The 13402-nt window shown below is 44.4% G+C and overlaps 1 protein-coding gene across 8 annotated transcripts in view; it reads left to right on the plus strand.

Annotated features, from left to right (window-relative positions):
* LOC137348022 (cytokine-dependent hematopoietic cell linker) overlaps window positions 1-13402 on the plus strand; it is a 125401-nt gene that overhangs the window by 54597 nt on the left and 57402 nt on the right. For all 8 annotated transcript variants that reach the window (XM_068013479.1, XM_068013140.1, XM_068013228.1 and 5 more), the window contains one exon: window positions 8979-9022. In XM_068013479.1, the coding sequence (XP_067869580.1) occupies window positions 8979-9022 (44 nt within the window). The remainder of the gene's footprint in view (window positions 1-8978; window positions 9023-13402) is intronic.

Genomic DNA, 13402 nt, shown 5'->3' on the forward strand with positions numbered 1-13402 from the left:
TTCAACTTCACCTGCAAATTCACTCGTTTATTATCAATCTCTTGCCTACATCTTTAATAAACACAAATTATCACATGGCTATACATTCAATCCTCGTTTTCTTTCTATGCCTCAAGATGATCACAGCTCCCTCTAATTAAATGGGCTTAATCAAATCTCAATGAAAGCTTTTATAAAGTGACTCAGTTAATGTGAAATATTTAATCTTTAGTGCTTCTTTGAAAAAAAATTACATCGTTCTGGACCTTGCTGACACTTATAGGACAGTTATATTTAGTGTAATAGAGTAATTTATGGCACAGAAAGAGGCCATTCGGCCCATCGAGCCCATGCTGACTCTCCAGCGCAATCCTGTCAGTCCTACTCCCACGCTCGATCCCCGTAGCCCTGCAAGTTTATTTCCTTCTGAAATCATTGACTGTCTCTGCTCCCACCACCCTTTGGGCAGTGAGTTCCAGCTCATTACCACCCACAGTGTAAAAAAGTTGTTCCTCATATTTCCCCTGCACTTCTTGCCCAAAACCTTCAATTTGCGTCCCCTAGTCCTTGTACCATTAGTTAATGGGAATAGTTTTTCCTTGTCTAATTTATCTAAGCCTGTCATAATCTTGTACATTTCTATTAAATCTCCCCTCAATCTTCTTTGCTTTAAGGAGAACAACCCCAGCTTTTCCAACCTAACCTTGTAACTAAAATTCCCACATCCCTGGAACCATTCTGGTAAATCTCCTCTGCACCTTCTCAAGGACCCTCGCATCTTTCCTAAAATGTGGTGACCAGAACTGGACACAATACTCCAGTTGGGACCTAACTAATTTGACATTAATGCAATACAACTTGGGTGTAAGTTTATCTAAAGCAAATTTAGGAAGATAGTCTCACACTGCTTTGAGTTCACACCTGCTGCAGATAATTTTAACCATTTTAATGTTCACTCAAAGCTTGCGGTCTCATTGGTTCAATGCTATCATCAGCACGTAACCCAAATTTGGATGCCAGTGAATGGAGCTCTGAGCATATGTGCAATCATATTGGCACAAAGCTTAATTTTCCCTATCAAAGAATTCAAGGTAAAGCCATAATATAGCTTAGATCCATTTGGGTGAGTACCACTCTAAGCAGACTACATTGTTTTATCGGCAAGAGCAGGAAGTCACCGGGCTGCATCGACATCGTGGGTCATGGCAGGGGGGCCCGTAAAAATTCTGCGGGGAGAGGCCCGCCTCAACCCTTGATGTCAAGAAGGGCCTGCCGCATAACAACGGATCAGATCTAAGCTCTGCAGCCTGCCACATCCAGTCATGAATGGTGGTGGACAATTAAACAACTAACTGGAGGAGGTGGCTCCACAAATATCCCCATCCTCAATAATGGGGGAGTCCAGCACATCAGTGCGAAAGATAAGGCAGAAGCATTTGCAACAATCTTCAGCCAGAAGTGCCGAGTTGGTGATCCATCTCGGCCTCCTCCTGAATTCCCGAGCATTACAGATGTCAGACTTCAGCCAAATCGATTCACTCCGTGTGATATCAAGAAACGACTGAAGGCACTGGATGCTGCAAAGGCTATGGGTCCTGACAATATTCCGGCAATATACTGAAGACCTGTGCTCCAGAACTTGCCGCTCCCCTAGCCAAGCTGTTCCAGTACAGCTACAACACTGGCATCTACCCAGCAATGTGGAAAATTGCCCAGGTATGTCCTATACAAGTCCAACCCAGCCAATTACCGCCCCATCAGTCTACTCTCAATCATCAGTAAAGTGATGGAAGGTGTCATCAACAGTGCCATCAAGCAGCACTTGCTTAGCAATAACCTGCTCAGTAATGCTCAGTTTGGGTTCCGCCAGGGCCACTCAGCCCCTGACCTCATTACAGCCTTGGTTCAAACATGGACAAAAGAGGTGAGGTGAGAGTGACTGCCCTTGACATCAAGGCAGCATTTGACCGAGTATGGCATCAAGGAGCCCGAGCAAAACTGGAATCAATGGGAATCAGGGGGAAAATTCTCTGCTGGTTGGAGTCACACCGAGCGCAAAGGAAGATGACTGTAGTTGTTGGAGGTCAATCATCTGAGCTCCAGGACATCACTGCAGGAGTTCCTCAGGGTTGTGTTCCTTCAATCATAAGGTCAGAAGTGGGGATGTTCGCTGATGATTGCACAATCTTCCGCACCATTCGCAACTCCTCAAATACTGAAGCAGTCCGTGTAGAAATGCAGCAAGACCTGGACAATATCCAGGCTTGGGCTGATAAGTGGCAAGTAACATTTGCGCCACACAAGTGCAAGGCAATGACCATCTCCAACAAGAGAGAATCTAACCATCTCCCCTTGACATTCAATGGCATTACCATCACTGAATCCCCCACTATCAACATCATAGGGGCTACCATTGACCAGAAACTGAACTGGAGTAGCCATATAAATATCGTGGCTACAAGAGCAGGTCAGAGTAACTCACCTCCTGACTCCCCAAAGCCTGTCCACCATCTACAAGGCACAAGTCAGGAGTGTGATGGAATACTCTCCACTTGCCTGCATGGGTGCAGCTCCAACAACACTCAAGAAGTTCGACACCATCCGGGACAAAGCAACCCACTTGATTGGCACCCCATCTACAAACATTCACTCCCTCCACCACCGATGCTCAGTGGCAGCAGTGTGTACCATCTACATGATGCACTGCAGCAAAGCACCAAGGCTCCTTCAACAGCACCTTCCAAACCCGCGACCTCTACCACCTCGAAGGACAAGAGCAGCAGATGCATGGGAACACCACCACCTGCAAGTTCCCGTCCAAGTCACACACCATCCTGACTTGGAACTATATCGCCGTTCCTTCACTGTCGCTGGGTCAAAATCCTGGAACTCCCTTCCTAACAGCACTGTGGGTGTACCTACCTCACATGGACTGCAGCAATTCAAGAAGGCAGCTCACCACCACCTTCTCAAGAGCAATTAGGGATGGGCAATAAATGCTGGCATAGCCAGTGACACCCACATCCCATGAATGAATAAAAGCAAAAAACCACCAGGTCCTCGCACTCCTCACGTGAGCAGGAAGGCACAGATGTGCCTTGAAAGGTCAGAGGACTGACTGCCTGATGCTTCTGAGAGCTCCTTTCAAGGCATTCCTAGTGTGGGCAGCTGCCGTTCGGCCCCTCTGTCAGTGACTCCAGTGTCTCACTCAGCTGCAACGAGAGAGGGGATCCCTGCGCATTTGCAAGAGGCCCTCAGTCGGCTGGATCCTCCAAGCCTCAGGCAGCCAGAGGACAACAGCCAGGGTCATCCCAAGCCAGGGGGCAGCAAGGTCAGAGGCCTGCCTCCACCTCAGCTGACAGTGCAGGGGGAGAAAATGTAGGAGCACACAAAAGAGATTTAAGAAAAGCAGTTAGCCGCGCTTGCTGTTCACTATTTTTTTGGAAGGATTCAGTCTTCCAAATTTTTGTTCCACCATTAAATGTCCAATGAGGCAAGGCTTGAGGTCTCCTTGCACTTCTTGTGGGCCACTGGGACTTCAGAAGTACCCTGGCTCTGTTAAAGCGTTTGATGGTTGGGAGCAAATCGTGTGAGGTCCAGGCACTCCCCATGCGGCAGTGTGATGTATCACTGGGTACAGGTGAATGGCAAGGTCAATGAAGGAGGTGGCAACAGGGCAGCAGAGTGCTGAGGCTTTACTGAATTGCATGGATCTGTCACTGAGTATCATGTGAACCGTGCCTGCATTAACGCATCACGAGCCTACCTTCCGCGTATCTTATGGCACCTTGCCTGTAGTCCTGGAGCTCTCCACCATCCTGTGCCTGGTCATTATCTTCCTCCATCCCCTCATCATCGGAGGTGGATTCGCACTCATGATATCCTAATTATTCAAATGCTCTCCCCTCAGGTTGTGCAGGGCACAGCAAACCACCATGACATGCAAATCCCTTGCTGAGGTATACAGAAGGGTTCCACCAGATCAATCTAGGCATCTGAACTGCATTTTCAGAAGCCTTATGCCTGCTCAATGGTCGCTCGAGTTGTGCCGTGGCAGGTGTTGTCTCTCTCCTCTGCAGCAGTGCGCGAGGGTTCCTCACAGGCATCAGTACCCAGGGTTTCAATGGATAGCCCTTATCCCCCAGTATCTATCCTTGAAGGCGCACGACGGGCCTGAAAAGGTCTGTCACCTGGGACTGCCTTAGTATTTAGGCGCTGTGGTGGCTTCCCAGGAACTGTGTACACATCAGCAGGAAGCACTTGAGGTGGTCACAGACCAGTTGTACACTGAGTGAGTGGAAGCCCTTCCTGTTGATGAAGGCTGCAGGCTGGACTGTGGGAGCCTTGATGGCCACATGCATATGCACCTGGGGGAAACCAGCAATGGCTCCGAATCCTATAGCTCTTTCAGCCTGGCTGTCCAGATTGGTGCATGTACTGGCTGGCCCTCTTGAAGATAGCATAGGTGACCATCTTAATGCAGTGATGAGCTACAGACTGGGAGATCCCACACATATCTCCCGTGGAGCCCTGGAATGATCCTGAGGTGTAGAAATTCAAAGCCATGATGACCTTGGGCATAACTGGCATTGGATGGTCACCACTTCCCATGGGGCTGAACTCATCCGTCATGAGACCCAGCTCTGTGATGGCCACCCGAGAGAGGCAGACTCTTCAGCAACACTGCGCCCCTCAGTTGGTAGACACTCTCTGGCGGGAACCCCTTCTTTGCACAGAAGGCTGGTTGTATGCTCCTCTGTGCCCTTCTCCTCCATCCCTCCGAGGCTACCGCTCCTGCTGCCCCTGTGGTTGCTGCTGCCTGTGGCTACAACTCTCTTCTTCTCTGCTACAGCTCCTCACTGAAGGAATCAAAACCTGGATGAATGAGACCCATGGCATGTAGATTCACTCAGTCTCCTGGGCCTCTTTCCACCTCTGTTTTACCCACACAAGTGCCAGCTTCGATATGCCACTCTGGCAGTATGCCCTCGCAGCTCTTGCAACTGAATCTGCCAGGGCCCACACTGTTGCATTCTCCCTGCCAACACACACTAGGACTCACAATGGCTGTCGTTTGGAGCCACAACTGGCCTCCCACTAGCTCACTGCCTCCTTATACCTGGTGAGGCTTTATGAGAAATGATATTATTTTAATCAAAACTTGCAGTTGGGACTTGCAAGACTGTCCAACCCAAGAGCATTCGATAGTTGAAATGAAATACAGAATGCTGTTTGCTGTAGGCATGTGTACAAAAACTGACCGAATCTTACCAGCATGCATTGCAAAGGACAAAAGGCTTTTCAAACTAAAGTAACCTGTTAAAAGCTGCAGGCTCCTTTTTTGCACAGGTAGATGAGATCACTGAACTGTTATGAGAAACAATACGTTCAGGATATGGAATATTTAGCTGAGAGGCCCAAAGGCCAAAAATTGGGTTGAAAGCAATAAACAACCATCCTTCAAAGCTATGTTTTGCTTAAATGCAAAGTTAGAACCTCAGTGAAACTTTATGTTTCAGTAAGCCTAATAAGAAAAAAAATGCGACACAAAAAACATGGAGACATGATGTGTGTTCTGAGAGGGTTGTAAAACACAAACACAGAGATAAAAGATAGGCATGCTGAAGATGTTTAACAAATGCTAATTCAGCTGGCTTAAATGGTGCACAGAGTGTTTTGAAAGCTGCAGGAACGTGGCACAAGTAGACATTGATTGATGATGTCAGGGGTTTTACTGGGAAAAAGTATAAGAAAGAAGGAACTTTTCAAGGCGGGATTTAACCCTATCATTGAAACAAAGAATTCAAAGAATTAATTATCATTGGACAATTGTAGCTTAAGGTGGATTTTGATAGCACAATACAATCCTGTCAACGGAACATCCATGCCTACCTTGGAAAGAAAGGTATAAAAGATCATTAAGAGTGCTTCGGAGCTGCAGCCAAGCAACTTAGTCAGTTGCTGAAGAATACGATCAACTGGTAGTGACTGTTCACAAGGGTCATCATATGTATAACCTCTTGTAATGTTTTTGTGACTAACGGGTGTATTGTATTGCCAAATGGTATTCCTACCAAACCTAGTAAAGACATTGGCCGGAATTTTACGCCTCCCCCAAACAGCAGGTTGGTGGCGGGTTGGAGTGGGAGGCTCAGGGGGCCCATCCCGATCCACTCCCGCCTCTTCTGCCATTTATGTGGGGCGGTGGCAGCGAAAACTGGCCCGCCCGCCCCAGGCCAATCAAGGCCCTTCAGTGGCCAGTTAACAGCCACTTAAGGGCCTCCGCCCACTGCCACGGGGAATTTACAGTTGGCCAGTTGGGTGGCCCAGGCCTGAGAAAAAGCAGGTGGCTTTCCGATGGCCTTGGAGGGGGGGGGCCTCCTGATCAGGCACCCTGTGCCCGACAGAGGGCTGCCCCCGATGCCCCAACCACCCCCAACGCCCAACATGCCCTCCATCCCCTCCAATTGACCACCCTTGCCTCGCCGGGGCCCGACTGATCACCCCTGGCGAGGCCCCAAAAACTTACCTTTTCCCAGGGTTCCTTCCTCCTCTTTTTGATGCTGAGTTGCAGTCCCAGCAGTGGCCACTGTTCCCAGTGATACTGCTGGGACTAAGAGCTGCCAGCCTGCCTATTGGTCGGCAGCTCCATTTGGCAGCTCTTCCTTCCTCAATGAGGTGGAAGTCCCACCTCAGAACAATTAAAGGCCTGGGGATCCTAAAATGCGGTCTGGATCCCCAGGTCAGGCGGAGGCCGGATCTCCACCGACTTTTTAGTCGGTGGAGAGCTCCCATCTGACAAAAGTAAAATTCCGTCCATTAGTGTTTAATTTGAGCTTTGAGTGTTGTCCCTTCATTTTTCATAATTCTCATGTTCGAACCATAGAGTAACCTGTCAAGGATAGAAAGTTACAACTTACAGCTCTGAAGCCCTGTGGTTCCCATGCACTTCTAGAAAAATCAGAAAACCCTGGTAAAATTCAAGTTACTTGGCTGTTTAACAGGCTTAATTACCTGCCCACCACCGGCAGGCACGAGATTGCCCTGCCATGCCAACCGCCCTTCAGAATATCCCGTTCCAATGTGAAGACGTCGGGCTTCCATCCCAACGCCTTCTGTCCCAATATTCCGACCCCTCCCACCTTCCAGCCTGCCTCCAATGGTCTGTGAAAATTCAGCCCTGTGTTTTCGGATGATGTAGCATGTAGGAGGGGGCCAAGGATACATCCTTGGGGGACACCAGAGGTTAAAGTGAGGCAGTAGGAAGAGAAGCCATTGGCTACAGGCTGGATAGATAAGAATGGAATCAGGCGAGTGTGGACCCACCCAACTGAACGATGGTGGAGTGGTGTTTGAGGAGGATGGTGTGATAAACTGTGTCAAAAGGCTGCAGACAGGTCGAGAAGGACAACGAGGGATAGTTCGCCTTTGTCACAGTCATTTGTGATTTTAATAAGAGCTGTTTCAGTACTGTGGTAGGACCAGAAGCTTGATTGGAGAAATTCAAACATGGAATTCCCGGAAATGGGCACGGATTTGAGAGATGACATCACGTTGAAGGACCTTGGAGAGAAAAGGGAGGTTGGAAATGGGGTGGCAGTTTGCAAGGATGGAGGGGTCAAGGCTTCCACTTTCTCTTCTCAATTTAGAAATGCAGTACAGTTTTAATATTTCCAATATTTCTATTTGATTTAATTTATATATAATTTTATACTTTAATGTTATTATCATTGCTTATTTCTTTACCAAGTATTATAGAAGTGCTTCAATTCCTACTCTGTTATACCATGGATCAACAAGCATTTTAGATAAGACAAATTTATAGTGCTATGGATAAAAGAGACATTTATAGCCAGTGCATAGATTTACATCACAACCCATCACATTCGGAATGGTAAAAAAGATAAGTCCAATGAATTCAATAATAAGTATTTAAATAATATATTAGAATTCAGCCACATACTAAATTAAGTTAAGGAGATTTCTAATATGATCATTTTTTTTGGAAAATCCTATTTTGTTCCTAACTGAGTGAATACCAGTGTAGCAATTTTTATTATAATACAAGTTTAGCCATCCATAAGAAGCTTTACCTGTCCCTCCATGTCTAATTTTATATAACAGGTTCACATTATGTATTCATTGTGGGGTGATGAGTTATAGCTAGGAGGAAATATCATCTTCTAATTATAATTAAACAGGTTCATTCAAAATAGAAATATGTGTAAGTAAATGCATAACAATTGGAAAATTGTTCTGAAAAGTTCAGTAGACTTCTAAATGGAGATACAAGAAACATATTTATCTTTAGGTGCATCTAGTAATATCTTACAGTAGACTAGAACTTCCACAAACCTGTTTAGGAATTAGTAAAGTGGGGTGGGGTGGGGTGGGAATCAGAGCTATCAAGTGATCATACGTCACAGAACCTTTTTCAGAGAATGTGACTAGTTTTTTTATGTGACGAAATCAATCAGAAGTGACATTCCAGAAATACTTCCAGTTGATCCCTGGTCCTGGGGTGTGATTGACTGAAAGATCAGGTTAAAGCGACAGTGATCTCCAACATCTGCTTGGTCAAAGTTCTGAGATGTGATTGGGCTGTAGGGACTGTGATTTCCAGTTCTGATTGGTGGAAGGGTCATTACAATTGGCTCTATCTACAATTGTATATCCTTGTATTCATACAGATAAAAAAGTTAACCATTTCAATAAATCTACACAATTAGAATAAAATAAATGTAAGTTAGATTATCTGCCATGAACTGACAGTATTCTGGTTCACGTGCAATTATCTTTCACCCAGCACACATAATATAAGAAGCAGTGTTGCAATAATGCCATTACAAAAATGTACAATGTCACAATATTTATGGCAGGATTTTGCAACTTATTTTTGTAGCTGATAGTGTTGTTCACTAAATACAGAATATTACAATAATTGCTAAACAAATAATTCAACATGTTTGCACTCTGTGACCATATTTTTCACTTTCTAGAGCCAACAGCAAGTAAGAACTATAAATGGACATCCAAAACATTTGTAAGTATCATTAATTTTGTTTTTTGAAACCGATAACTATACTGCTAGGTTATGGTGCAATAATTTTTGAACAAATTATCTCTTACTCTACCAGTGATATGAAAAGTGATTAGTCCTAAATATATACAAGTATCTACAACACAAACATTTGTGGCCTTGTTCAAGTTTGTACCTATTTTAAGTGGCTTGGAGCCAGCGGTGGTGAGTTGCATTGTTGGCTCTGCATTGCTTTCCAGTCAAAGTGGAAAACCTATACATGTTATGCTTGCAAGAATGTTCAAAGTTGTATTCAATGGCATCCAAATGCTGGTGAAATAATTCATGATGCCAAAACACTAATGTGACAGTAGGCTTTTTGTTAATATTAACAAGGTTAAAAAATTTACCTCTCCCTGACTCACGTTTTATTTCTGTACTTATCTCATTATCACCCCTTTTGTCTTGCATTATCATCACTTTTGTCATTTAATCACTCCTGCCCCTCAGCCCATCACAGATTTTTGTTATTTCCCTGTCACACCATTGCCTCCCCCCACCCCTTCACCCACCCCTCTTTTCCTGTGCTCCATACTTGTTTAAAAACTGTTCATCTCTATCTTCTTCCAGTTTTGATAAGTCGTAGACCTAAAACATTTACTGTATTTCACACTGCACAGATGCTGCCCAACCTCCTGAGCGTTTCCAGCATTTTTAATTTTTGAAACAGTTTCTAGGCTATCTAAATGAGCACCTGCCAATGTTTTCAAATTACCCATAAAAACAGTTGCAAGAGTTACTGCAGTTGGTGCAAAACTGAAGCAGTATGAAACTATCTGTTTCAGGCGGTCTCACCCAACTTAGCACCTTGTTCCATAGTTATATTGCACTAGATACATTGTTTCAAAGCCAAAACTACTTTGCATGAACAAAATTCTGTTGAATAACTGACCTACAAAACATCACATTTCAGACCACTTTCTGACAAATTATAATTCATTTTGATCACCAGAAAATCACGAGCACTATTGCACGGGCACGCTGACCTTCACACCTGAGCCTCCAGTCCTAGCTTCCATCAAGCGAGACTTTGCAATGGGAGAGGATTTCAGCAAAATTTATCTTCCCAATTCAAAAAAAATCTAAGAGCTACCAAAAAAAATACATTTTATAGGCAAACATATCCAAAATGGTTGTCATGAATTGTTACATTTACTTAGGTTCAGTGTCCCCAAGTTTTTCCATTATCTTTTCGGTCAATAGCCCAACATAATTTTCAGCTGTTAATCACACAGAGCTCAGTGAGAGCCTATCTTGTACGCTTTGGTGTTTGAATTAATTGCTTACCTGCTGAAATCCAGGATCAATTGGCACCATTATCTATTTTTCCTCAAGTGAATTTAGTCCCTGGGTTCCAAATGCAGCATCCTTTATTTTATTCATTCATGGGATATTAGCATCACTGGCAAGGCCAGCATTTATTGCCCATCCCAAATTGCCCTTGAGAAGGTGGCGGTGAGCCGCTTTCTCGAGCCGCCACAGTCCATGTGGTATAGGTATACCCACAGTGCATTTTTTCTGTAACATTGTTACGACAAGGTGAGAAAGGCGTCGAGGGGTCTCTTTCAGCCTTCACCTGGACTTAATTTTGAAACACAGTGTTTTGAGCTCCCCCTTTTGTGAATCCTTGTTCACCGCTTTCCAATTATAAGGCAAAGAAATGAGCACAAACAGGCTGTCTTAGGTTTAAAGAAGAAACGTGAAGTTTATTAAAACTTAAACTCGACTTCGGTTAATGCCTACGGATACATGTCTCGTCCCACGCTAGTATGCATATGCGATACGCACATGCAAATAGAGACAGAAAAGAGCAGAAGAAAAATAGTGGAGAGGTTTGAGGCAATCTCTGAAGAGGAGTTTTTGTTACTGTGCCTCAAGATCGCTATAGTCCTTGCTTGTAGGTAGATCTTGCTTTTCGTTGGGGCCCAGCATTCTTCTTAAACCTTGTTCACTGTAGGAGGCTTTTCTCTCTGGGGTTCATATGTCTTCAGTGGTTTTCAGTTCCATGAGAAAGAGATGGAAGCAGGCAGGAGAGGCTACACCGAGGTTTCTGTCTTCAAACACTGTTTCTCCAATTTAAAAAACTTTCCTAGTTGGCCAGCAGGTGGTCACATGACTGACTGGCTTGACCAGGTCTCTTCTGTGTATTGGGAGCATCTTAACAGTCAACCAGGAATGCTAGCTTCTCCACCTTCCAAGTCTGGTAATCATAGGTCCATTGTGGGTTAAGTTGGAGCAGGGAATGGCCCCTTTGTCCTTTCCAAGTACTGTCTGTTACTATGCAAATGTCTTTCCAGTCAAGGATCTGGTGAGGTTTTTTTAAAGCAAGTTCTTTCTTTACTCAAGTAATAGTTTAGAAAATCAATGTTCATGTGGCGAAATTAATATGCCTCATTCTTGGCAGGTGGGGAGCCTGCATGACAAAGAGTTTGATAAAACTGAGGGCCGTTAAGAGTCAACCGCATTTCTATGGGTCTGGAGTCACATTTAGGCCAGACTGATTAAGGACAGCAAGTTTCGTCCCCTGAAGGGCATTAGTGAACCAGCTGGGTTTTTACAACAACCTGGTAGTTTCATGATTACCATTTTTGATGCTAGCATTTTATTTCAGATTTATTTATTGAATTTAAATTCTCCCAGCTGCCGTGGTGGGATTTGAACTCATGAGCATTAGTCGGGGCAGCTGAATTAGTGGGGCCTGTTTTCACTGTCACTGGATCAAAATCCTGGAACATCCTTCCTAACAGCACTGTTGGTATACCTACACCCCAAGGACTTCAGTGGTTCAAGAAGGCAGCTCACCACCAACTTCTCAAGGGCAATTAGGGATGGGCAATAAATGCTGGCCTAGCCAATGATGCCCACATCCCATGAATGAATTTAAAAAAAGTGGTGGCATGGATAGGAAGTTGGCTGAGTGACAGGAAACGGAGAGTCATGGTGAAAGGTTGTCTTTCGAACAGGAGGAAGGTATATAGTGAAGTTCCTCAGGGGTTGGTATTAGGACTACTGCTTTTTTTGATCTATATTAATGCCCTAGACTTGGGTGTGCACGGCACAATTTCAAAATTTGCAGATGATACAAAACTTGGAAGTATTGTGAACTGTGAGGAGGATAGTGATAGATTTCAAGAGGACATAGACAGGCTGGTGGAATAGACAGACACATGGCAGGTGAAAGTTAATGCAGAGCAGTGTGAAGTGCTACATTTTTGTAGGAAGGACAAGAAGAGCAATATAAAATAAAGGATACAATTCTAAAGGGGATGCAGGAGCAGAAGAGCAGGTTATATGTTGCATAAGTCATTGAAGGTGGCAGGACAAGTTAAGAAAGCAGTTAATAAAGCATACAAGATCCTGGGCTTTATAAATAGAGGCATAGAGTACAAAAACAAGGAAGTTATGATGAACCTTTATAAAACACTGGTTCGGCCTCAACTGGAGTATTGAGTCCAGTTCAGGGAATCATAGTTTAGGAAGGATGTGAAGGTATTAGAGAGGGTGCAAAAATGATTTATGAGAATGGTTCCAGGGATAAGGGACTTCAGTTATGTGGCTAGATTGGAGAAGCTGGGACTGTTCTCCTTGCAGAAGAGAACATTGAGAGGAGATTTGACAGAGTTGTTCAAAATCATAAGGGGTCTAGACAGAGTAGATTTAAGGTGAATGGCAAAATATCAAAAGGTGACGAGGAAAAACCTCTTTACGCAGCCAGTGGTCAGGATCTGGAATGCACTGCCTGACAGTGTGGTGGAGGCAGATTTGACTGTAGCTTTCAAAAAAGAATTGGATAATTAGCTGAAGAGAAAATATTTGCAGGGCTACGGGGAAATGGCAGGGGAGTGGGACTAGATGAGTAGCTGCTGCCGAATGGCCTCCTTCTGCGTTGCAACTATTCTATGATTCTATGAGGCCTGTCTACCTATTCAGATGGATGTAAAAGACTCCATGACACCATTCAAGGAAGAGCAGTGAGTTCTTCTGGCTTTGTGCCAACAGTAATCCCTCATGCAAACAGATTAAGTGGTCATCTATTTTATTTCCGTTTATTGGGACCTTGCTCCCATGCTTGGATATATAACAACAGAGACTACATTTTAAAAGTAATTCATTGCACTTAGGGCTATCCTCTGGATGTGAAAGGTGCTATATGAATGCGAATTTACCTTGCTGCAATGTTGCATTTCAATTTGTTGGGAAACCTGGAGAAACAGATCTGTCATTGGGGCTGGGATTTTTCTCATTTGTCTCCAGATAACATCGCAGCCAATGCTATAAGGTGTACAATAATTATTAACTGGAAGTTTATCAGTGTTCTGCATTGCTAAACTTATTTTTTATTCC

Source organism: Heterodontus francisci, chromosome 1 (genome assembly GCF_036365525.1).
Source record: "Heterodontus francisci isolate sHetFra1 chromosome 1, sHetFra1.hap1, whole genome shotgun sequence".
NCBI lineage: Eukaryota > Metazoa > Chordata > Chondrichthyes > Heterodontiformes > Heterodontidae > Heterodontus > Heterodontus francisci.